We start from the raw sequence: 27,520 nt of genomic DNA on the forward strand, positions 1-27,520 counted from the left end.
TTGGGCATTTAATTTCTTTGGTTTTCATTTTTGCTTTATTTAAAGCAGAATTAAGTTATTTTAATGTGTTTTAGTGCACAATAGTGCAGAAATTACATTTTTGTATGTTTCAAGATGCTGTTTATACTTATATATATGTGTAAATACAAAAAACAAAGCTTGGCCTGTAATCTTTTATTTGACTGTATTTTTTATTTTCTCTACCAGCCTGTACAGTAAAAGACACAAGTATTGTACTTAGCCATGTTTTCTACTTTTTATCATGCTGCTTTTCTCTGGTTAGAGCTTAAAATCCCAAGTTCTTTGCTTTTGTATACATGAGAAGAGTATTAGCAGACCTTGAGGCAATCTGTGCACTTTATCCTCCTGTAAGCCAGTCACTTGAGTATATTTATACAAGGCCTTTGGTTTTGTTTTTTAAATTACTCTGCACAGTAGGATTTTCCCAGATAAAAAGAGCACAAAACCCCAAACAACATCTTTCTTACATGTTGAAGTATGAAAAATTTGTTACTTTCTTTGTTGCAATAATGCACTCACATTCATACAAACTTAATTATTCCAACTTAATTACGTATCTCCCAACATACCTTGTTCTGGGTATTTGTTCTGTCCATTCCCCTCAAGCAAGAACCACCTGTAGGCACCTTGTAACTGGACTGTCCTATAACTTTTGTCTACAGCTGAAGTAAATGAATAAATAAAATGGAAAAGCCCTCTCCACCACTTTTTCCTAAGTATTTCTTCCATACCTGAACAGATGTAGGAATATGCAAGTCAACACCAGTCAACATCATCAATGAGTTAAATCCAGATTCAGTTTGCTGCTGTTGCAGCTAATTTTCCTCTTCAGTTTGCTCTGTCTGACTGGTACTTTTAGGTAAATGCTGCCGCTTCTTCTGCTTCAGTTCTTCTCTGTAATTGTATGCAAAAAGGCTTGGGTCTTCCTCACACATTTTCCTGTATGTATTGCACAGATTTCTGAAGTGTGACATGGACAGCTGAAAAGGACGCAGAGTTGGATCAACATCTGCTGCCATCATCAACTCTTCTGTTTTTTTCAAACGTTCATGTTCAGGAAACAAGGTCCTAATGGCAGGGGCAAAGAGCAGAAAGAAAAGTTCAAACAATTCAGACAATTAAGTTTCCCCTAAGAGAGGCAAAGTTCTCTTGGGCTTTTACATACTCTTAATATAGGCCATCGTCTACCCAAATGCAAATATACAAAGGCCATTTTTCTGCAAATGCAATTTATAACAACATGGGAAAGTATATGCATATCTTGTACATTAAACACATGCTATATGCTCATGATTCAAAATATTAAAAAAAGAAAGAGCTTTTGGGTATGGATGCTGTCATAGAGCCTTCTTGGAATTAGCCTAATATTTAGAGAGCAACAACAGATTCAAATTTGTTTTGTCCTGATCTGTTTTGCACATGACTTTTTTTTAGGATGTATCATTCCAATGGGCCAGATATTGTTATCACTTGTCATTAATAGTGTAATTCCAATGCCAGAAAAAAAAAGCAAAGGAGGAAGAAAGTAATATTTAATTATTGTTCATGTTTTAATATGGAAGATGTGCCTGGAGTCCTAGATTTCATTTTCTGCTCTGTCACTGTTTGCAGATGGTCAGATAAGCTCACGTACTCTGTGACCTGACACATTAGCGTCTTTCTTTCACAAGTTCCCCAAATCATAATAATACTAGTTCAAGTGATTTTTAATGTCTTGCAAAAATGCATTAACAAAGTGCCAACTACTGCAAGTACTAGCTGACTAGCTCTTACTTGCAATCATTCTGTCTACAATAGGCCAGGAAGGCAGAAAATTTGCACATGGTTGATGTGCATGTCTCAATTTTCAAATTACCTGCCTTTGTCTTACATACCTAAAGAGGCTTACATACCTAAAAATGCTGTGCAGTGAATACAATAGCACATCCCACGCCCCCAGAGTGTGCTTTGCAGGTTGCCTGGACAAGCTAGTCAGAAGGCTTTGTATAAATGAAAGTTGTCTCTTGGTGGAGACAGAGCACAAAGCTAAAAAGGGCTTTAAAAAGACAAGAAAAGGATGGAATTTCGAGGAACAACCTGGTTTAAAGTAGTGTGCCACAAGGCCTTGATTACAAATTTCTCCAATATTTTCAGCAGCGTTGTCAGCAAAGTTAAAATGGATCAGGATTTTGATCCTTTCTTAAGTTATTCTCACCTTTGAACTAATAGTTAAAAGGTGTTCCTCAAGCCAAATATATTTAATCACCTTTTACATACAGACTACAAACCATCTTATAAACATACATGAGCAGTAAATCAAACTATTTTTCTTCATCAATTTAGTATCTTAATCCAGCATGCCATGTCTCACTCAGGTGTCAGAAGTTGCACACAGATGTACACTGATTTTTGTTTTTATACAGTACGTTGTAACTAATGCAATAACTCCATTATGCACTAGAAGTTGCTAATTTTTTTCAGGTCAACTAAAGAATAAGAGGATTGTGGTTCTTTGCTGCATGCTAGGGCTAAAGCACGTTAATCTGTTGTGGACTATGTGATGTCCAAAAATTCAGATTTGCCTTCCTTGCTGCAAAAGAATGCGGAGCGCTTATTAGCTATTTCAAATTACACAATAGTCGATTATTTTATTAAAAAAACCACTTTGGCACAAATATTCTGCATAAAATATACATGCTGACTGTGTGCGCCTTCTACTTATATTGTCAACTGAAGCCACTGTTTCATGAAGAAAGAAAAAAAAGTAAATCAAATACAAACCCAGACAGTTTGGATAACTCATTTTCTCACCACCTCCAAATGGATACTCAAACATTAGCACAGGTGAAGCAACTTTCACTTTTGATCAAATGTTTACATCCCAGACATTAATATCATACAGTGCCTCAGGCAGAAAAAATATAACACTACCCCATCTGAAAACTAGAGGCAAAATTCTCTGTTCACCTTCAAAATAGTAACAAATAAGGCATATAGTTCAACAAGGTCTTATCCTCTCTAATTCTAAACTGCTTCCAAACCTTGTCCAACAAATTTCAGCTAGCCAAAACTATAGCTATATGCCTCTAGTACCTCACCCCAGCCATATCCCATATTTCCACAAGGCTGAAAGCCGGCTTTTCCCATACCAAGTCAGACACATGTCTGTGCTAGAGTTTTAACAGGACCCCTGGAGAACAGACAGAAGTTTTCCTGCATCAGTTACAGAACCTAGTAAATTCTCTCAGCAAGACGTGGGGCTTTTTAAAGAGGCAATAAGAACTCCATACAAGGGCAGGCACTGAAACAAGAATTTGACCTTTTGCCACTATCCCTCGAAATAAGTAACAGTTCCCACAGATCAAATTCTTTCCCCACACACTGCAAGCTTCAATTCAGAATTTTGAGACTTATTTTTGAACTCAACCAACAAATGATGTTGATTTTGTGGTTTTATTTTGTTTGCTTGTCCATTTGCTTTAAAGTATCAGAGACAGACAGACTATTGGAAAGATCACCAATTTATCCCAGTAATTTTAACAGCTTCAATTACACTAACAGAAACGCAGAGCAATTATTCTACAGCTAAAGCAGAGACACATTCACCTTTCAATTCTGTATCTAAAAATCATTCTGAAATGGAAAGATTTGATGAACCATGATGACATCTATAAATGGAGTGAATAAAATAAAATGCATGGCTAGAAGTGTTATCAACTGATGTAGTAGCATTTACAAAAACATGGCCCGAGAATTTTTCTTGGAAGTTCCTTACTCAATTCCACGGAAGCAGTGTTTTCTTCTAAACTGAAAAGCACTTCGAACCACTTTTTCTACTAGCTCGAATGGCTGCTGTATCTTTGGTTGCACCAATGGAGTGAAATGCACTACAGCCACATCCACCTATAAGGAAAAGCAAAATATAAAATATTTGAGTAGATGTAGTCCTTTGAGAGGTGTTATTTCTTTAGAGTTAACAAGTGAGGCAGCAGGAAACAGGCAGAACACAGGAAGACATTGTGACAGGTAACAGCTGTGTGATGGCTAGTGTCATAGTATTTGATTTGGCTTGACTTTCAAAGCCCTGGAGAATTTTAGTCTTTCTTAGTTATCTACATATTTATAATTAGCTCACATGCCAGTAGTCCTTCGTACTTTTTTCCCCATGGCACCTTCTCCATCGAGAACAACTTCCACGTAATCTGTAAAGTAATTAGCACTTCTTTCTTGAGATCCTTCCACAAGACAATTCTACTAGACAGTATTTGATCTGCAGACTGAAGGGCAGTTGGAAAAAAATGGTATTATAATTAGAAATCAAACCCACTCCCTATATATTTTCATCTGCTCTAGGGCTTTCGCAAAATGCGAGCCAAGAACCTACCTTTCAATACAGTAAGATTTTAAAAATCTAGTCTATTCAAAGGAATGATGGGTAGAAAGAAATTTGCATTCAATTTAGGTGACAACTGAAGTCTGTATTTACACTGTGTTCCATCACACTTAATCCAAAATCATAGTTGAATGCTTCCACACATCTCTCTTTCAAGTTTGTTTATTCTTTTATAGTTCTCAAATCAGCTTGGTTCACAGACCTGTCACTTCCCCTGTGTCTGAAAACAGAATGAAACAACATCCTGCCTTCGACGCACAGATGTACACTTTATATACACAGATGTACATATAAAAACACACACAATATGTCACGCAATTACAGCGACATTGTATTATGTTGAAACACCCTGAAAAAAAAACAACACATTCAGACAATGCTTTTTTCCACTTCTCCACTTTTTCTGTAAGCTAGAGGGTCAAGACCAAGAGAGAAAATTTGTTTGAAGGACTAAAATATAAAAATGGTTTTAAAAAAATAATTAAAAAAAAGTCACAGCTTATTTATAAGCGAGAGGACAAATCAAAACCTGACATACAGAATATGCAGAGAAATGCACATACATGCTTTTGCGAAGCAGTTTCTGAATTTCTCATGTGCTTCTACACTTGTCACAGGCTGTTACCTGTCAGGAAGACCACCAGCACACAGTGAAAGCTTGTGTTCACACCGAGTGTCTGAAAAGTTGATCTTTTAGAAACATAAATACATGTATATGCTTCACACAATCAACTCCTTGAACAGAAACACTAAGGGCTTATTTACATATGTGGATGTTTATCTACTTTTTTATCATGCAATATAAAAATACCTTTCCCCCACAAAATTTGGGACAAGAAAACCACCAGAGACCATTTGGGATCTCCTAGCCCCCCCCCCAGTTTTGCAGAACTGCTCCTAAGTGAGGTATGAAGACACTTTTGTTGTTGAGAGCAGGACCTGCATCTTTAAAAATAAAATTCTAAGGGAGAGGAAAGAAGAACACAATCTAGAAGCAGCGCAGAATTCAAGAGTAAAAAAGAGCTCAATTTGCAATCTCAAGGCCAGTGGGCAATAATTTCTGCTTCTGAAACAAAACGCAGCACTCCTCAGCATTTGTTCCACTGCAGACACGGTTTTCTTTGGACCCCAGGAAAGCTGCCTGGTAGCTATAGCAACAGATACAGGGCAAAGCTTTTTCCTTGTAATGGGCCGCTCCTTTACAATGACACAAGCTATTTTTCCGTAACCTTTTTAATATGCATAAAACAGAGAGAAGAATTATGAAAACCAAAACAGAGTTCACGAGAGCACTTAGAATGCACAAGTTCATTTTATTAAATGTTATCTTTTCTTAAAGGATAATTTTATTGGTAACACTCCTTTTGCCCACCAAGTACATTCGTAATATTTACAAAATAATACTCCATTCTTATAAAATAATGAATATGAAAGTTATCCTACTGGTATATCCTGAACTGTCAGTAGCATAACAGCTGTTCTCCCTTACTGTTTCAGTATATGAGTACAAGGAATGTTCATGTTCTAGTAAGGCAGGAGGAACACGTGACAGCACAATTTAATTCAGTCTGCTGCCTTGCTCATGAAATCAACACTTGAAATTAGAATAAACCTAAATGAGACAATTTTACTAATCGTTAAACATAAAGGTCTCATGATGGGCAATGCATGTATCCGCAACAAGGCTTTATCAAAAGAAAACTCACATATCCCCTTCCAAGCTGTAATTTTCTCCTATAGGGAACTGAAACCTAAGCAAAGTTATTACACTTAATTAAAACAGACCGTGTGAGTTCCTAAAAGGTAGTCCTAAATCAGCACTTTCATCAACAGAGTGTTCAGTACCAGCACTGTACCTGTCTACTACAGGCAAATGTTAGATCTAACACCAGATACATCTGTCTCATAGCGGTCTTCTTCTGACATGAGGGTTTCATTTTGGTTCCTTTCCAGCAGAAAATAACTGCAGCACTGCACTTATAGCAATAATCTAATTCCTGTGCAACAGCCTTGTAACAACTTAACTCCATTGCCACTAGGCTCATGTCACCTCCAGGGCTTGAAAAAGTCCCTTGAATGTTTTGTGCTTTTGAGTTACAATTTAGACGATAATCTCTTTCACACCTTCGGTGCTCATCTTCATCTGGTTTCCTTCCCTGCTTCTTCAGAAGGAGCAGTGGTAGAAACAAAGGTCAAAACTGCTTTCAGACAAAAGTTTATTACTGCTGATACTACATGTTAAGAATCATTCCCAAAGTATTTTTTAAGTAGCAAAGGCACTGGTGTTTTTCTGATGTAAACTAAGGATATATAAGTATGGTTCAACTCGAAGGCTGAATCATAGTTTCAACCTTGGAACCTTTGAACCATAGAACCATAGACTTGGTTTGAACCAAGTCTAATAAGCAGCACGCACATGTACAGAGAAAGAGTACCCAGAACAGGTCAAACACACAGCAAAACTTGTCCAGGATGCCCATTCTCCTGCAATCTGTGGACAGGGACCTGCTGAGTTTAAAATGTTGTCTTCACATTCACGAGTTTCAAGGGATTTTTCTACCAAGAATTTGGTCTAGTTGCTTTTGAATGCCTGCAAACATCGTGTATTTCCCTGTACTGTGTGGAGACAAGGTTTTACAGTTTATGCATGGAGGCAGCGTAGTTCTTTCAATTTGTAGCTGTGCCATCTGCTATTTTTAATATACAACTCCTTCTTATCATACTGGAAAATATGGAATTTTCCTTCCCAATCATACTTTGGACTTCTCAGTGCTTTAGCTTAGCCCTTCTCATAAATAGCACCATTCCAGGATGAAAAGGCACTAGATTGTTTCTCATACAGAAGTTAAAACTTCTGATTGCCTTACTAACCAACCACTTTTTTGATGGAGCAAGGAGCCATCAAGATATGGCTTTACAAAGTACCACAGTGAATTTCACTACAAAACTCAAAAAAAAACCAACCCACAACACAACAAACAAACAAACAAAAAAACAGATTAATGAATTCAACTATTGATGCATGTGTTCTTCCCCTTGCGTCATTTATATTAATGCTTCACTTCAATTTGCTACTTTATCAAATCTGTAGTACTATAAAGTTCCCTTTGCAATTTTTCAGAGTTAAATCTCATCTTTACTATTCTCAAAATTTTCATGAGCAAAACATTCTTCAGAACAGTCTTCACATTTTTACAGACTGATGATGTTATGCAGCACAAGGTTTTACTTAGACTCACTCTACAATTCCGCTAATAAATTAAACTCCATTCAGTGCGAAAACTGACCATTTATTTCTACCCATCTATTCATATCTAGTTTTCCAACCAACTATTTCTCCCCTGTAAAGACCTTTCTACTTTACTCTGTGACCATTTAATTCTTTCAAGAACTTTGGAAAGGCCATCACAAATGCTTTCTGATAACGTAAGTAAATCTCACTGTGGTCCATCCACACATTCTCTTACTGCTCCAAAGAACCCCAAATAGACTTATGAGACATTACACATTTCTGCAGCATTTATATATTATCCGCTTATTTTGATTTTTAAAGTAGTTTCTACCAGTTTGGCCAGTACTGTAAGAAAGTTCTTGACCAGCTGGAAAACCCCGAGCACATCTGAAGATGTTATGTCAGAACGGACACATGATATTAGCTCATACTGCAGTTACTGAACCATCACACTAGTGCCTGCCTGGGAACTGAGAAGCTTCCCTCAGATGGGAGAGCTGACAAGTTGTTAAACGTCACCATGTCTAAAGAAACAAATCCAGGATTCCTCATTGGCAAATGAAAATAAAATAATTTTGATCCTCCAAATCTTGCACCACAAAGATGAACACGGGAAACTGAAAGCCAGAAACAGAACCTACAGTTATATCACTGCTGTAAGCAGCAAGACTTCTCTCGGCCTCTCAATTTCTAATACTGACTTGTTGAGGCCACTTCACCAATAAATTGCAGTTACCATGTAAACTTTATTAGTAGCTTTATTCCTTCATTCTTTTATATAGAATGATAACAAAGTAAAGGATGATCTACAGAAGGCAAAAGCTATGAAGGACAGATGAGGAAAACCTGTAGCTGAATGGAAATATGCTGCTGTTCCAATTAGAAATTAAAATACATTGCATAGTTCTTTCCTAGGAAGTTTAAACTCATAATAAGATTATATGTGATGAAAAAAAAAAAAAAGGGAGAGAAAGAAAAAAAAAAAAGAAAACTGTCTAGCTCTCAGATCAACTTAAATGAATCCTACCTACCCCCATCCCTGAATTCATAAATCTATGGTTTCTGGATTATCAAGATTTTACTCCACCTTTTAATCACTGTTTACAGTTTTCATCATAGAGGCTGGGTATCATGATGTATTTAGCACGAAGGGCCTCCATGTATTTTTCTCTATAATCTCTTTGCTTTCCCTTACTAAGTGTTTGTCAAACAAAACTCATTAAACAAAGTAGTCCTTTATTCTCTGCTAGATGGAACTAAGAGAGGGAACAAACAACAGTACTGCACTTGCTGTAGAGAACAGAAAAAACAACACTCCAAGAAATTCTGTTAATACACGCCAATGCAGTTTTATATGAGAAGGGACAGTTCCACTCAAGAGAAACCGCATTTTTCCAAGACATCTACAGTGAAGAAAACATCTCAGACCTCACATCGAGCAGTAAGTGCTACACAAACAGAAATGTATGATAACTGTGTATTTTATTACACTTACAGTGCTTAGAGTTGAATTTATCATGCCCTTAAATCAGTTCACCCTGTTAATTATAATATATGATTATCATTTGCAGTGCTTTGGGTTTGTTTGCATGCTTGAAAATGCTGAAATTTTAAAAAGGATGCAATAAAAAGGCTAACTCAAGATCCTAATTAGCTCTTCCAGATTATGCTTTTGAGTGATTTTGAACTACCTAGACATGTCAGTTCCTTCTGTAAAAGAAAGATAAGACCTCTTTCCCATGGGCCTGATATAGCAAATGATATATATTTGCCAAAGCAACTCTACACAGACTGAACAAACCAAAGGGATCTGGAAATAGGAAAGACTTGGAAATAAGATTTTTAAATAGAGTAGCTGTTAACATACTCACCCTAACTATAATCATTTGATATATACATATGTTTATGCTGGACAGAGTTAGCACATCCTTAAACAATTACCTGAATTAAGTGAAATATATAAATTCTAGTTTATTACTAACACTGCACTACAAAATTAGAGAATTACTTGATATGTAATGCTACTAAAGACACAGTGGTCAAAAAATTGCAGTTCTATGTACAAAAAGGTGAAATAAGAGTATAATGCCACTGTTATTTTGTGCTCCACTTAATTCAACTTTATCCCTATTGTTATGGCTTTTCAAAAAAGTTTTAACAATACTGAACAGTAACATTAAACTTGGTCTTATTTAGACAGAATGCCTGTGAAAGCATAAAGACTGCTCTTTCTTTATCATGCCGATAAAAAACAAGAACTGCCAAATATATAGCCCCCCTCAAAAGTCTGCACGCCTTTTATAATCCTCATCACTGGTTTCAAACCATTTTTCTTCATCTGCTATCCCAGCGGTCCAACTGATCTAACACCAATAGTTCTCTCTTCACAGGTGCATCCTACTACCCAAATGTTTTAGTCTGTCAAATTAAACTTGATCCTTTATGCAAGATCGTTTTTTTTTAAACAATTTTTTAAATCTTTCACTGTATGGTAAATTTGCAAATTATTTCCAATAGCTTTCTGATTAAAAATGCACTTACACAACTGAGTTGATCCTTATCAGTATTAAAACCAGTATTTTATTTTATAGACAACAACACATCGTATTCACACTTATAATCCACTTGCTAAGACTGTTGATCTATGTCAAGGTCTGAGAAGCACTGGCTGAAAATAAAACAGTGATTCAGAAACGTTAGTTATGTAAGTTAACCATGAAATACTGCAAAAACTAAGCACCTTTTTATTCTTCTTCAAAAACATGAAAATTGGGATCAGTTACTACAGAAAAGAACAGCAATATTTAAAGACCTGAAATAAAGGGTTGCTTTGAACTATACTTTAAACAAAAGATAACAATGTTCATTGTTAAAAAACAGTCAACAGGAGCTACAATTACATCCATCAACACACTTAAGGTGCATTAAGAGTAGAATATATTTTTCACCAATGTGTTTTTCTACAATGGCTTCTAACCTGCAAGTTTCTAACATTTCATTCAAAATGTGTATTTGTCTAGTAAGCCTGCAATCTGTATATGATTACTGAGTGCAACTCCAGTAAAGTAAGTTTTGTTTGATGGCTTTTAATCACGTATGAAAGAGCAGCCCCCTCTTACAAGCCATGCTAACGCTGTCCATTTGTCACCATTTACGTTCAAGTGCCTTGCATGCAGCTGCTCTCATCTGCTGCAGGGTCACGTTCAGATACTCATTCAGATAGCTCTGATTTCAAATGCAAGCTTTTTTTGTTTGCTGATTTCTTTTTCTTTCTGGCTGCACTTCTCCTCCCCCTCCTCCCCTTCCTCCCTATCACACAGACGGTTCCAGCCCCGGCTACGAAGCTGCCAACCAGTTACACACGTTTACAGGAGAGAAACGGGCAGACAAAAGGGGACAGCAGCTAACCATGGCATCAGCAGGTCTGCAGTTCTTTGCTTTTATGCTGGCTTTGTTTGGTGCTTTTGGAGACATCGCAGCCACCTTGTTGCCAAACTGGAAAGTAAACGCAGATGTTGGTTCCAATATCATAACAGCTATAACACAGATGCAAGGACTTTGGATGGACTGCACGTGGTACAGCACCGGGATGTTTAGCTGCACCCTGAAATACTCCGTCCTCTCACTGCCCGTCTACATCCAGGCTGCACGGACCACCATGGTACTGTCTTGCATCCTGTCAGCTTTTGGCATCTGCATCACTACAGTTGGAATGAAATGCACAAAACTGGGAGGGGACACTGACAGCAAAAGTCACACTTGCTTTGCTGGAGGAGTCTGCTTCGTTCTTGCGGGAATCTTTGGATTAGTACCGACATCGTGGTACACAAGAGAAATCATTTCAAATTTCCTGGACCAGACCATTCCAGAAAGCAGTAAGCATGAACCAGGAGGAGCAGTTTATATAGGATTCATTTCAGCAGGGTTTCTGCTTGTCGCAGGTGTCATCTTCTGCACTTCCTGCTTCAAAAAGCAGCAAGGAGCATGGATTTACCCTCCAAAGCAGCAGCATTTCCCATCCACACAGCAGGAGAACAATGCAGGTTACAACTTGAAGGACTATGTGTAAATATAGTTGTTTCTATTCATTGAGGTGGTCTTTTTTTGTATGCTAAGTGTAGTTTGATTAGTTTGATTACTTTAAAGAATGTCTAACACTTGAATTTTCTTACATCTGGTCTGCAATTATATTTATGCAAGGTATTTTGGTTTTAGTGAGATCAGCAGAAAGAATGTGATAGGAAACAATGCTTAAGTCTCTTGCAAGAGTACTTTTCAGTTGATTTTTCAAACCATTCTTTTCAACTTTCCAAGTAACATTTGCTGAACAGAAAGTAATTATTTCAACATAAGCAACAGCACAATTAATGGTTTCTTACAGCCAAGATGCTTAAAAACAATCTATTTATCAAATCAGGCTATCAGTAACATAGAATGCTTTATAGAGCATTTTACTTTTTCTCTTTTTCTAAGATGCAAGGAAAAAGAAAAAAGAAAAAAGAAAAAAGAAAAAACAAAAAACACCTCTCTGTCCAAGAAGCCCAATTGAATGGCCTTTAACCAACAGGCACACTTGCCTTTCATTATCAGTTCCAAATTGTCTTGGTAACTAGATTTCCTAAAAGGAAAAAATCCCAACAACCAACCATGCAAACAAATCAAAAACAAAAAACAAAGCAAGAAAAAGAACAACAACAAAAAGCACACACAAAGACCTGTACCCCCCCACACACCTTAGCTGCATTGTTTATTTGCTTATCAGGATGAAGAATCAGCAGTACTATTCAGATGGTGCCAAAAATGTGTCTCCCGCCTCAAACTGCCACCTGCTGTGGGTTTCCTTTATTATTGTTACAGAAATGCCTATTGGGCATTCTCCAATTGCTACTAATCTATCACTACATAATGAGCAGTACAACAGAAATGTAACCAAGACTATGAAAACATCTGTAAACTGTAGCGCACAGGATGCAAACTATGCACATGAAAAATCTGGAAGCCTTCTGGCTTACACTTGCTTAAATTAACTTTTACCAGCTCAGATACTACAGCTACCATCCATTGTCTTGAACATTTCTGGCCTTCTAGAAGAATTTCACAGGTGCTTTTAATAATTCCACTAAGGTACACTGCAGGCCCACACCCAGGTATCCCATTACTGTAAAATGTAATGTACAATGATGCTAAAGAAACTGCTGCTTCATTTAAAGGTATTTTGTTAACTCCCTTATTTTGAATAATAATCTTGGATCCTTTAACCTTTTCTTTCAACACACGGATTTTATTTCTTATTGCTCACTGGCAGAGGATGTCCTATCAAAATGCTTTCCCAAATGAAAATCAACTTGATGTTAACTTGCTAGCACAGGTAAGGGGCCATGATGCAGGCCTCTACATTTAGGAATATGATAATTCCAGACAAGTCTTTCAATAAATCCAATTGATACGTATTCTGTGTATCTATATACAACTTTCACTTCCCATGTTAGTAGCCTGAAATTCATAAGAACAGTATAAATTATACTGTTATATATTACAACAGTGTAATGTTATATATATATATATATATAACATTATATACAGAGTTAATTTGTCAGAGAAAGTAAAAACTTCTGTTACAGCATTTTAGAAAGTGAAATGCTTTCTACATCTAATAATGTGAAGAGTCTTTGTTCTACTGCCCATATTCTCTGAATGGAACTTCATCTTGCTTTTATTACTACTGCTACATGGCCATTTTGAGCTTTACTGCTACATGGCATTTTGAGCTATTCATCAAGGAGCTCGTTTTGTACTATTCCTAACATTGTCATCAGCTGTTAGCTAGTATTGTGGAGAATTAACCATGAGCAAAAAGCCATTTTTCTTTGTTTAAGACACAATGCTGTGCAGCATTGTTCCATAAACCAGAAACCTATTACGTTTCAATGTTCATAGGTATTGTTAAAAAATATTTATTCATTGAGCTAATGAGGTAATCAAGTCATTCCTGCAAACCATGCTTCTCCACCTTTAGTAAGGGGCTTGACATGACACTATGCTGTGATCATTGCTAATATATGTGAATTAAAACAAACATTTATAAAACAAGAACCAAAGATGTTTTTAGAGGACATATAAAAAATGTACTAATTGCATACTAAAAGAGAAATGAAGTATGCTTAAGTTATATAAGCAGCAAATTTTTCTTTCTAAAAACTTTACGCAGAAGTACCTGAATGTCTTTGTATGCCTATGAAATAAAAATCAAGCACTGAGCTGCATCATTGACAATGCACTGCAAGAGTTTTCCAAGAATGCAAAGGTTCTATCAGCAACAGTAACATCTCAAACTATGTCAGTCTACTGCTAAGTGAAACAGTGACAATACAGAAGGTCAATCTACAACAGGAGATTGAAAGAAACAAAACATAGAGCACCTGTAACCAGGACCACCTGAAAAGCTTATACTTCCTGTTTTTGCAATATAATCAATTTTTGCTTTAAATCAAAAAAATATATTGAATTAATACATGCCTGCCTTTAATGGTACTCCCTTTTTATAGGATTTGCTTATACTGAGATATTTGTCACATCTCTGTGAGTTTTCCCTCTCTCTCAATCAGCTGAGGCCTTTTCAATATAGGAAAATGGGAGTATTGGTTAGAGCTTCCCAGTTCTGAGATACAGATGGCAGGAGCCTTTTCACTACAGCTCTACTATGTTCTCAAATCACAGCCACCTTTGAGAAACAATCACCACAAAATTGGAATTTGGGCCTTATTGAACACTATTTCATGCACTTGGATGGAATCCTGAAATTGTTTCTGAAAAAGATAAGAGACGGCAAAACAAACAAACAAAAAAAAATACAAAAAAAAGGTCTTATGTATGATCAGTTTACTTCACAACTGACTGCTGTCACAAATAATAATTTAATGTTTGGACAGTTACTTGCTCAAAAAATACTAAAAGAATTTTAAACCATTATCAAAATATGCACAGCAAAAGACTGTAAAATTCACTGTGGTAAGAGAGAGGGAATGGGCTTAAAAATGTTCTCAAGAGAGAAGTCTGAGGAGTAAAAAGACCAAGAGAGGGATTGTGATAAAGGGAAAGGATGACTTATTGAAGAAGTGAACAAACCATTTCAAGAGGATCTTTCAGAAGCAGAAAGTAGATTTCCACATGCACTTAGGGCACACAGACCCCACTCAGTGTATCAGGCACACATTTTTACAAAAACAAAAAAAAAAAGATCTACATCCAAAATCTAGTTTAAATATATCATTCTTGATTCCTGTAATCCTAATGGCTATTAATAAAAATCTGGCAGTAAATAAGAGGATAGCAAAGCCACTGTTCTCCTCTCAAAAGCAGATAGGAGAGAGATCAGATGGTTACTTTTTTAAACAGGGAGTAGGATGTAGGTGACTAAGTGGTATAGCAAATAAGAGGGTGTTAAATATACTGAAGATAAGCAGGGTGAAATGTAAAGATTATACATGTGGTAAAATTAGAGATCTTTGACATAAGAAAAGCTTTTATTTATCAGGGTCTTTCAGAGGACCCACCAAATTTTCCAGGCACGGTTCCCAAACTGTTCATAACTACAAACTGCAAAATAACTGGCTTTCTATGTATGCTCCAATCCTAGCAGACTATCCTATTGCTAAATTTATATCACCCTCTCCGGAAACACCCAAAGAAGTACAGTGATCTTACAGATAAAACTTGAAGGTCAAAGCCAAGTTCTGAGGAACCAAAAAACAAAAAAGTATCTTCTTGAACCATGTACGCTTCACTTACAGGTGTAACACACCACTCTACTTAGTAGTACAGAGATGCTGAACTGAAAATCAGATATATTACCTGTCTGAAAAATTAACAATAAAACACACACACACACAAAAAACAAACAAACTTACCTCTGGTTTTGGAACAAAGGCTTGACCTGGTATTACGAAACGGTTTTCAACAGTGCAGAGATGCTGAGACATGATGGACAGTCTGCTACGTTGCTTGCCTCCTGTATTAGCTATAAGCCTCTATTGAAGAATCAAAAATGCACAAATCAGTGAAACTGAATTGACCAAGTGGTCAATTAGATTAAAGCTTGATTATCAGCATAATCAAAGACAAAGATACATTAAAAAAGAAAATTAATTCTTAAGAACTCACATCAGAGTTTATGCCCAGTTCATCTGGAATTCTTTCCTCTGCTGTAATAGCATTTCATTAAGATATCATGGTAATTTACAACCTCGGTCCTTCAATCAAATGCACATGAAAAGGAGCTCCTTGAACTTCTGCAGAACTTAATGAGTGTTCAAATTATTTTGTATGGGCACAAGAGAATACTGAAACACTCTGACTGCAGAATTCAAACTGAACACCACTGGCTGATGGTATTCTCACATACTTTCCTTCCACTCTTTCTGAATCAAGTATTTTTCTTTCTTCTCCAACAACAAACCTCCATAAACTCAAAATCAGATACCAAATGAAATTTCTTCACTATAAAGTGGTGTATGTTTACTATATATGCAAGTAAGTTCACTCTACTTTACATAAGTTTAGATACCTAACAACACCAGCATTTAATACCTACAATTGAAATTAGCAGTTTTCTAGTTTTCTAGTTTTCCCAAGGGATTTCTTACACAGATAGTCAAAAAGTCACCCAGAGAGTGGAGGTTTTCTACACTTTCACATTATTTCTGTTTTTCTAGCACAAACAATTATTAAACACAAAAAGCCCCAGTAAAACAACTCTCAAATGCTAGAAAACATTACAGAAACTATATAGATACAAATTTTTGAAGATTCCTGCTCTTACTTATCATTAAATTAATAAAAAAAGTCAATTTGTGTATCTGCTAACATCTGTACATTATGCAGCTTCACATGAAATTCATACTCATGATATCCTGCCACTTTTATTAAAATTATGTCTGAAAAATAAATTATACACATTGCTGAAGATTTTTTCTTTTTTTTTTTTTTCAACAAGTCTCCTAAAAGGCAGTTCACATGTTAGCATAGAACCAATAAAATACTTTTCAGTGACTTCTCAGAAAGAAAGCTTAGTGATTCTGTTTGCCTACATCAGCATTTAAAACTACCTTCATTTTTTATTTTGGAGGAAACCTATTATATATATATATGTGCCACAGTCGTTATTCCTTTTAAAGAAAAGCACCACATTACAGTCTAACAATCAGATATGCACTTCCTTTACCTCTGCAATGGAAATGAAATGGACAGCACAATTTAAACAAGCTACTCTTACTCTCCATGAAAACAGCAAGCCTCAGGCTTCCTACTTCTCAGCTACAGAAGGGATAACTTAGCAACATCCAAGTCTGGGCAGTAACATTTCAAATCACTTCCATCTCATCTGCAGGAACATACCTGAGTATGGCACTTCTCAATGAACCCAAAAATGCTGAGAACATATAGCCCAGGTGGTACTTGACATCTCTTTAGGAGTGCTCTCTACCAACTCCTCTCAAGGTACCTCAGGGATTATTATTATTTTTTTTACCCAGTAAGCTATCCAATACAACTGCTTTTCATAAGCATGTATTAAAACCCCATTATCAATGAATCTGCAAAATCCATCACAAGAATTAATGTACGTGAAGAACTAAGATTGGCAAAGCTGGCCATCTGAAGGAATTTTAAACACATCCTTGTATACAAGCCTTTTTTTTTATTTTTAGAATATATTTATATTCAATTTATAAGAATTATGAAAACGTGACAATTTTTCTTGTTTGCTGTTCAAAAATCTGAACTATTTCCCACTTGATTAGTGTCTTTTTTCTAGTGTTCTAAATAGACAGCAGTGTTAGACCCAAATTAAGTATTCTTCTCTTCTAACATGCCAATCTTCTAAATGCCTAACAGCTTATCACCCAGCCTGGCAGCCCTCAGATGGCACTGGCAGAGCAGTTCAGATGAATTGCACTCTGTGCTCAGTTTTACTTAATATTAGAGACTAACAAATATCTTCCATTTAAACTGAAATAAGACTCATATTAATGGTCAGGAAGTATCCAGCCCAGGTACCAAATTCGAGGTGAAGTACTGAGTAACCTGTGGCAAAGTAAAAAATCTTTTCCTCAAAATAAGGATTGATTTTACAAAAATAAACTATAGAGGCAAAATGATTTGCCTGACACTTGCAAACATAATTTTAATGCTGTGGATATCTGGCCTTATCCTCCTTAATGTGCCTCAGAACTCAGCATATAACAACATAACTATTGGTTTTCATCAACAGTTTAATCAAATCATATCAAACACAGAGTTCAGTAGTAATAGGCCTATGCTGACATAACTCATGACAGTGTTGCTGTTAGAAGAAAACAGAAAAGCAGGAAATTAACACCAGAGAGAAACGCAAATGTGATTCAAAGATATTTTAACCTTTTATAATAGTAGAACCTAGCTTGATTGCAAATTAACATGGCACACTCCTTTATTTTCTTACTGTTAACATCAAGTTATATCCTAATTAATTACGAAGCACATAGGTCCATTCCATCACAGCAGGCTACCCTTCCACTGACTGCACGGTATACATGTACGCACCAAGACTTTCTTTAGTATTTAGGCTCTTAGAAGGGACCAGTGAGGACACCAAGCTGTTAAGAAATTTTCCTTTCAGGAATGTAAATCCATAGATACACAAAATATTAGTAGAAAATTAAAGATCTAATTTATTATCTGCGTTAAACTGTTCTGTATTTGCTGGTACTGAATATGCCTGTAGTTGCCAAATCACAATGGCTAAGCTACTTCAGAAGACCACAAAAAAAAGACACAGGTTTTCATTACCATTCCTCCTAATCAGAAGACCAAGTAGCTTTTCCCAAAGGAGTATTCATTATGTCAAACCAATTATGGAAACACAAACCATGAACTATGAAAAATTTTGTCTTCAGTGGAAGCTCTCTGCTTGAATAAGCATAAGAACAAGAATCAGGAGGTCCCAAAATGTAAAGTCAACAACAACACTGATTCATTGCACAACCTTGAACATATCACTCAATTTCCTAGCTTCACTTTCTAAACACAAAGAACTTAAGAGTGCATGGTGTTTTGCATCTCATTTGATCTATGCTGAGTGCAGAAGCACTATAATCTACATGTCACCAGTGGTGTATGCAGCTGGTTAGAGCTATATAAAGCACAAAGTCCATTTATGCTCTCAGCACTAGGCCACTTTTTCCACTGTTTTTACAAATCGTTGTATTTTACTCATCATCACTTTGCATTTTGTATCAGTCTGTGAGCCATATCTTGCAATAAGATATAATCTCAGATGACGTGAAGTCCTTCTAGAAAATGGAACCACATTTTTTAATGCCAGTAACCACATGAGCTCAGAAGTGAATTAAGAACCCCAGCTCGTTTCATAATAAATGTTCGTCCCTGGTGTTCTGTAGAGCCACCTACTGGAACAACTTCAGTACTCACCTTGAAGCTTGATTTCAGGGCTACATTAATGACAGCACAGTATGGTTCTCTATGACCCCAAATGACAATAGACACTTGCATATATAATTACTATTAATTTACATACAGTAAAACACAGTAAAATTTTATTTTTAGAATTTTAATTGTAAAGTTAATTAAACCAACACAAACACTTAGCTTGCATAGAGAAAACCTGTTATTACTAACTAATTAGATGGAAATTCAGTCTTCAGACTGATGTGCAATTATTTTTTTTCATATATATTGTTTTTTAAGCATCAAATTGGATTCAGGTAAGAGGCATACTACTTTCATAATTATAACAAAAAAGTCTCTTTTGTTATTTTTTATAAAATAAGTTAAAAAAAACGATATGAAATGGTGCATGAATGACTGTAAGCGAAGGAAACTAGTTAAGGACGGAAGAGTGCTGTGGAATCTATTCAGGTTGAAGAAATCAGACAAAAAAACACACACATTAAGTAGCTTAAGAAAATATAACCCTCTATAAGAAATCATAAATAAAAAAAATATGCGCTGTGAAAAGATCAGAGCAGATGATTATTTCAATGTTAAAAACTGAACTAATATTTTCCTCTCTTTTTTGAGGCAACTAAGAATGTTTTTGAACTTTTAAACAAAATGCTGCATGTCAACCAAGTTTTGTTCCATTTATCATTTTTAAATATTGGGAAAATGGTAACATCTTACCTCTGCGACTTCCTTCTGAAAAGTCAGTGTCATCTGTGTCCTGCCATAAATAAAAGGCCCATTCTTTTTGGAAACATTTTCAAGCCATTTGATGATTAGAGGAGTTGAAACACTGAAGGGTAGATTCCCAATGATATGAATATTTGGTGGCTCTGTTAACATTTGATGGGAAAAACAAAACCAATAAACAACTTGCAAAATGTCTGGGATAAGATTTTGCCATGAATGAGTACTTCAGAAAGATATGTGCCTATCAATCTAGATTAAAACTATGAAAACAATTTTTATTGTGCCACATCAAAATTATGCCTTTCCATTTATGCTTGTCTTATGCTGACAAAACGGTGCTACTGTTCATGGTAATTAGCTAGAAAAAAAAAGTGGTTAGGTCTGGTTTTCATTTACATTAGAATAAATCAGTAACTTTCAGCTGATTTTCAGCTGCTCGGTAGATTTCAGCTGAGATACTCAGAACAGCAGACATACAGACAACAATTCAATGATCTTTAACTACAACTATCAGGTACAGAGTAAATAGCCACACTCATCATTCTGTCCAACATGTTACTCCCAGACACATTTTACTGTCTTCATTACCCCCCAAACAATCACTTAGCTCAAAATGAAGAGAGCTCTCCTTTTGTATAGAGCCCTATGAAATCAAAAGGTCTTCTAACAAGCACAAGGCTTAGCACAGCTCCTTAGCCATATGAAGTTGTAAGTATCATTCAATTATGTATTGCATCAGTGTATGTGTTAAGCAGGCACTTCATTAGTAAGGATCCTCACCTCTACGCAGGAGAGCAGTAGAGGTGGACAAAATAAAGTGTTGCAGTTTCTTAGATACTACAGCATTTAATGACGTGGCTGGCAGATGATGTTATTAAATTCAGCTGGTTCTTGGGCACATTTTACTTATTATGCAGTTTCTAAACTTTCTGAAATCCACCAGACTTTCAGATTTTCACATGGCAACAATATTATATATATGTAGTATAATATAAAAGTATATCTTACTAGTAATTAGTCAGCTCCAAAGACGAGAATAACATATGTATGTAGAAGAAACATTAATTTTTTAAAACTGCACACCTTCACATATGCATTTGGTCACAGTTTTGTGAACCCTTTGCAAATATGCAAGGCATTTTTAAAGGTGAAGATAATGTGGCATAGTCTTTTATGTCTTACATTAGAAAGCAGTTTACTGTTCTTCAGGCACTGCAGACAGTGACTCTACAATAAATTAAGGCATTTGGAAAAGGAGCCTGGGAGGTCATTTCCAATTTATCTAAATACTGTTACACGTTTCAAAAGGAAGGTGAAATCAAGCCCTGTGAGAATTTCAGATCTAAAAATATGTAAGTAAATAAATAAATCTCTGATTGGATTCTACATTTGTCAAATATATTTATTTGAAGCTAAAGCAATAATAAGAAAATCCTAAAGGCTTCTGAGAAACCTACAGAAGTGTCTTTAGTGGAATGACAACAGTGGTTGCTTCTGTCTTGTTCCAGAAGAGGAAGAAGCTAGGAAGCAAGTATACAATTTAATTTGCTTTTATACTTTCCAAGACTTACTATTGTACAGTCAGGACGCCCTAAGGCAAATAACTGCAAAGCAATTATATTAAGCAGCAGTAACGCTGATTAAAGTATCAAACAAATTCTGCTCAGTCTTAGAAGAGGATGACAATTTTCTAACTGTTTCTTTCTAGAAAGTAAGTTAGCCACTCTCTATCCTTACCTTCAACATGTATCTGAAGAGAGCAACACAAGCACTGAGTGAACTCCAGCTATATATCCAAACTTAAAGAGTAAGTTGGAAGCCTTAAACATAAAACGAACCAAGTCCGAATACTAACCGTCCTCCCAGTTCTTTTTTAAGTGCTTTGGAAAAGCCTTCTCCATCTTAAATGTCAGAATATCTCCATGAACAATGCGCACTTTTCCTGGAGCTGCTTCAGACAGCATCTGTTTGTAAGCAAGCAAGTAGGATCTACAGTGAGTATTAACCACACTGATTTCCAGCATCAGCGACAGTAAGAATTAAACCCCTGCTATACGTTTATCTTCAATATACAAAAAAAGAGTAACAGTTCAAACTGAGCACACTGCTTACAAGTATTTACCTTCAAAAAGAGAACACTAATGAAAGAAGTTCAATGCATGCCTAAAAGCTGCAGAATTCCTAAAAGAGGATTTAAACCTAAAAAGGCCAACAAAGTTCTCTTCAACAAGGATGATTAACAAGCCCCAGGCCACTAAGAGAACCCCACCTGATTTAAGTGCTAATGCAAAGAGCAGGTATTGAAAAGTTGTTGGATCTATTACCTATGGAAACAAGGCTCAAAACGTTTATTCTGTCTGCCCCCGTAGGGTCTACCTAGGGTCTATTATTTTAGCTACATGTGATACAAGACTGTAGAAACATTCAGCCATTTTTTCCTTTTCCATAAAGAAGGTTGTCTTCATATTCCCGGAAGTAGTCTGAACTCAAACCTTTAGAAACCAAGGAGTTCTACAAAACAACAGGCTGTATGAATACCTAGCAGTAGAGGAAATCTCAACCCTTTGTATCTTGTAAGACATCTCACAATCTACCGTGTTCTCTATCCCATCTCTCCATCCTATTTCTGCAAATTACCTGGTACTTAAATGGTGAAATACCAGCTTAGAACTAGATGCAGTCTGATGACCAATTCTTTCATTTCTGGTGTCCATTTATACAACAAAATTGTTACAATTTTTAGTGCCATATTTTCTCTTATAGTATGATACTATGCACAAACAGAATAATTCAAAAGGAAAGTCAATTTTTACAAAGATGACTTTGGGGGATATTTACCAGTCAGAATAATGAAAAATGGCTTAAAGAGCAAGTTTGCTTTTGTGCAGAATCCAAATGCATAAATAGTTAAGTGCTATTGGCTTAGCTGATGAAATAAGCTGCTCATCACTGTTAGTTCCATCTTCAGTCTAAATCCCGCTAATATGCTAAGGGGCACAGAGGTTTCACAAGCTTCTGAGCCAAACGAAAGTGCTGCTTTCTCATACTTCATGAGAATGTTCATGAAAATGTTTTCATTAAAATTTTTGGAGTAAAACTTCTTTTTTTTTTAACTTCAAAATAGCTAAAATAGCTATTCTGTGTAGAATACTAAAAATGCTTAACTAAAAACTAAGTGTTCCTACAGGTTTTAAGAGCAATTATTTTCAACTAGAAAAATAAATCTAACCTCAACTCCAAACTACTTAATGTTTTTTTTCAGCATTACATTAGCAATTATATTGCATACATATTCACTAATCTGCCATGATTTGTCAAATCTTTCTTTGAATCTGTCATAAATGCTGTAACATGATGAAAGGCAATATAAGATCAATAAACTTAGAAAACAGAACATGAGAAAACAGACAGCTGCCTACACAATAACGGATTATTAACATATGTTCTTTTTTTTTTTTTTTTTTTATAATCACATTTAATATCATTGAGAACACACCTCTCAGCAGAAAATCACAGTTGTATACTTCTAATTTGAAATAAAGTCTGAGGAAACTCATTGAAACTTTCTCCGTTTAAAAGCCAATGTGTACAGCTAGCATGGTTCCAGGAGCTCTTGTGCACCAAGCACATGAGCCAAGTGATTTTCCATTATACAGACCCTCTTGTTCTTTGCACACAAGTGAAAAAGCATAAAGAAAACAAAGGGTACAGTTCAAAAAAATGAAATGGTCTTTCTGGAAGAATTCTATATTCAAGCCACTCTGTCTGAGAGCATCTTTTTTTTCCTCCTGGTAAATCTTTCCAGCCTAATAACTATTAGGGCATATAGCATAGGGTGAGACAGAACTGACAGACTCTCAGCTTGTGCAAACTGTCACTCTGTACACATATGTTTTTCCTATATTTCCATTTTGCAGTAAAGAGGACCCCAACTTCAGCTTTGTAATAGAGATCACCGCCTGAAAAACAGTCGATGAAGAATGCTGTATGCTTTACATCAGTGATTTTATAAATACTGAAAAAGACTTTTTTCAGTATAAGACTTTTTTTTAAGTAAAAGTCTCAAATTTGTATTTTTAATCTCTGATTTATTTTGTTACTTAAATCACAAACCTTTTATAAGCATTCAAATTTTGATACAGCTTTTAATGGGAAACTAGAAAAAAAAAGAGGTAATATGACCCACACTGTCACAAACGAAAGAATCATTCCATAATGCATCATCCTATTTGGAGGGGAAAGAAACAAAAAGAAATACCATCTAATTTAACATTAATGGATGCAATATATTTCTTGTCCATTCATGTTCACAGGTGCTGAGTTTTAGCATCTTTATATTTCACAACCTCATTCAGACATATTTATGTCTACTGTGAAGAGGTGGCTAACGAAAAATGACTGCTGTTAACTCACTTGAACAATAAATATGATTACCTATCAAAGATTATAGATCCTGAAAAGCACACTTTCATTCAGAGGCACGTGTTTCAGTAGCTGCATTTTGGGAGACCAGAAGAAATGTCTAACTACATAAAAATCTGTTATGTCAGTATCGTTTAACCTCAAATTCCTTCCAATCCCAAAGCAGTTCTTGAAATCTAAACTGCAAATGCAGATTTGCCACCGTTCAAGAAAAGTGAAAACACTATGTGTTCATACTTCATAAGGTATATGTGGTATACTGTAAATTACCAACAGCTAAATCCACAAAGACATAATTACATGCATATTCAGGTTTCAGGATAGGAACCATTTTGTTGATATTTTAAATTATTAATGTCCTACAAAGAGATGGTAGCCATTCTCAAGTGAGCTAGTTACTTTTTCTCACCGCTGATTTTTAGAGAAAACATTAAACTGCAATATAAGGAAAGCCATTCAAATTGCTATGATTTGATGTTTCAGAAGCATATGAAAACAGCCGAATATGATGAGGTTTAGCTGCTGTTTTTCTTGCTAGGTCTACATAGTCAAATTCTATAAACTTGACATTTTAATAGCAATACAAGTAGACAGCATTTCAGAAATACCACAATGAGTTGTGAACTTGTATCAGTTTCAAAGACAGGTGCAAAATTTTATTTTTTTTTGTTTGGTTGGTTGTTGGTTTTTTTTGGACACTTTGAACCTTTCCATGTTCTTAAACTGTTCTTATTCAATGTTATGCATACATTTACACCACAAATCATTCTACAGTTGATACCTGCAATCCTGGAATGAATCGAGGATCTTTTTCAACTAAAAGGAGCTGTTCAACATCAGCATTGAGAATAGACCTGGTAATTCCTCCTGGCCCAGGGCCCACTTCACAAACATGAGCATTTTTCAGCTTGCCAGCTTGTCTCACTATCTTGTCTGCAAGACATAAAGAACATACTAAGCCTTTATTCTCCAAAGGATCCAGCTCACTAAGATAAATTCATTGTTTATTGTTAAAGTGCAAGCATGCTTATCTCAGAGTAGACACAAACAGTGACACATCCCACATAAATGATCACATGCCTGCTAGACTGCACAGAATTCAGATTTGTTTCATGCTAAAAGATACAATCAACTTTTTAAAAAAGGCTATTTTCAGTTTACTCTCTTTACAATGTTGCTTATTGCAGAATCAAATCAAAAGAGAACATTATTTTTCATCTGTGGGTCAGCAGTACTATTACTCTTCCTCTAAGTAAGCACTTCTCTTCATCAACCTTAAGTCTCTACTACTTATCTTTACAAAGGTGTTTTCACTACAGAATACCTATTTCAAGGACATTTAAGAAGCAAAAAGGATACAGTCAAGTTCTAATAAGACTACAGTATGTAGAGAGCAAAAAGGGAGAGCTGGAGTAAAGTTAAAGTTGGAATACAGGTAACTGGTAATTATAAAAAGGCAGGCAGTTAAATGATAAGGAAAGGACATTTCCTTCCTGTATGCAGATGGAAGGATACAACATAAAAACTGATTACAGACTGGGAGGAAAACATATTAATGATAGAAAAATGACTAAATTAAGCATTAAAAATGTAGCTAATTAAAAAAAGACATTCTTAGGAAGCAAGGAATGGAATGATAAGGGATATTATACTGCACAGTCTATAAGCCTCCTAAATATGCAATAAAAACAAGAGATATCTGAAAATGTGCCTACCTATAAGGTACTCCTAAACCCACACATACAGTTTTATTCCACAGTAAGAGTCTGGTTATTCATGATGGGGAACTGAGTTTTATGTTCACATCCTCAATCTTTATCACTTGATTCACAATGCATAATCAAATCATCAGATACATGAAGCTGCACTGCATTTATTATTGCAAAACCCAGCCACCACTAGGACAGTAAAGAAACCCTCTATGAATTGAACACTGCCATCTTTGTCACCTGAGATGAAGCTATAGAAAACTGAATTGCTCAGAACAATGTAACTGATTCAAAGAGCTACATTTCTAACAGATGAGACAAATTACCTTTTAAAACACACAGTTACTACACTTTTTATGATACATAATAACCTGAAAATATCCTTCATTTTTGAATCAAACTTACAAACTGAATTTACTTGTAACTTATCAAAGCTTGACAATAGTTTGATAATACTTGATAGATAGTACTTATAAATGACAGTAACTCAATGGAAACAGTACTAGGGAGGCTCTGACTTTTGCATTTGAATTGATAACTCACATTTCATATAGGAATATGCTTTCTGCCTAAAAATTATTCCATAATTAACTCTGTAAGGAAACACATTTTCTATAAATTTACAAGTGAAATCAAGTCGTCTAAGCTAAAACTGCTTTTAAAAGTAATCTTCTGATTGTCATAAGCTTGACAGTTGTCATCATGCAAACATCACCTCCTTAGCTAGGACCTGGATCCTGAGGAAAACCACGATACTATGTTTTAGAGTAGCTAAAGCCTGTAAGCATTTAACCTGCCAATCGCAAATCCAGCAGAAAGTTCTGGGAAAGCTGTTTCTGTGCTTGAAGCCGGAAGAGCTTGATAATCTCGCCAACGGTTGGCAGAGGAGGCAGGTTGAAGGCAGCCACCTTCCCCCGAGCAGCCATAGGGCAGCGCTCCTGCTCCTTCCCCCTGGCAGAAACCAAGAAGAGTTGACTCTAGTACCTGCAATACATTAAAATACGTCGATATTAAAAGCCTGGCAGAGCTTACAAGGTGAGACTTGATTCACGCATCGTTACATGGGTGCTATATTTCAACTGTCAGCATTTTAATTACTGTACGCAGTGCTTATACTGAGGACATGTACGTGGGATTTGGGCAGCAGCCTCATTGTGTGGGTTTGACAAGCCAGGAGGCAAAACAAGACCTCTCAGAGATTTTAGTTACTGTTTTTTACTGCAAATAAGGCCTCAGCCCTCAAGGGGAGGCTGCCTCAGCCCCAGCCCTTCCCCTCTCCTCCCCTCCCCAAGGGGGCGGGGTCTATCGGAGCCCCGCCCCCTAAAGCAATCCTCGCCCCTAACAGAGCGCCCCCGACTGCGCATGCGCGACCGGCGCCAGCGTGGCCGTGGCGGAGGGATCGCGGACAGGTGCTGTGCGCCGAGCCGCGGTGCAGCCGCAAAGCGTTTTTTTTTTTCTCCCTCCGCCGTGGCGGAAAGGAGACCCCGAGCAGCAGCCAGGCGGCGCCGCCGGCCCTTACGGTGTCACGCGGGAGCTGCCCCGGAACAGGAAGCTCCTCTCCTCGTTCTTCTCTTCCGC

The 27,520-nt window shown here is 36.3% G+C and overlaps 2 protein-coding genes across 2 annotated transcripts; one reads left to right on the forward strand and one right to left on the reverse strand.

Annotated features, from left to right (window-relative positions):
* Window positions 1–184: 184 nt before the first annotated feature.
* TFB1M (transcription factor B1, mitochondrial) lies at window positions 185–27,520 on the reverse strand. Its single transcript, XM_084283767.1, has 8 exons — window positions 27,462–27,520; window positions 26,736–26,926; window positions 25,015–25,166; window positions 21,667–21,775; window positions 19,803–19,954; window positions 15,533–15,652; window positions 3,776–3,903; window positions 185–1,089 (listed from the first exon to the last, which is right to left on the reverse strand). The coding sequence occupies exons 2-8, from the start codon at window positions 26,866–26,868 to the stop codon at window positions 837–839; spliced, it is 1,047 nt and encodes a 348-aa protein (XP_084139893.1). The 5' UTR covers window positions 26,869–26,926; window positions 27,462–27,520; the 3' UTR covers window positions 185–836.
* CLDN20 (claudin 20) lies at window positions 10,989–11,694 on the forward strand (the record flags this gene model as incomplete). The annotated part of the gene is made up of 1 exon (XM_084283936.1): window positions 10,989–11,694. Exon 1 carries the CDS (start codon window positions 11,035–11,037, stop codon window positions 11,692–11,694), a length of 660 nt encoding a protein of 219 aa, XP_084140062.1. The 5' UTR covers window positions 10,989–11,034.

Source organism: Netta rufina (assembly GCF_964035555.1).
Source record: "Netta rufina genome assembly, chromosome: 3".
Lineage (NCBI taxonomy): Eukaryota > Metazoa > Chordata > Aves > Anseriformes > Anatidae > Netta > Netta rufina.

Bases quoted from the DNA above. Each gene is read 5' to 3' on its own strand.
- TFB1M (XM_084283767.1), bottom strand. From the start codon at position 26,868: ATGGCTGCTCGGGGGAAGGTGGCTGCCTTCAACCTGCCTCCTCTGCCA. The intron at 21,776-25,014 runs GTATCAACTGTA...GCTTACAAACAG, and splicing joins GATTCATTCCAGGATTGCAG to ATGCTGTCTGAAGCAGCTCC. The intron at 15,653-19,802 runs GTAAGATGTTAC...ATTCTTCAATAG, and splicing joins TTCAGAAGGAAGTCGCAGAG to AGGCTTATAGCTAATACAGG.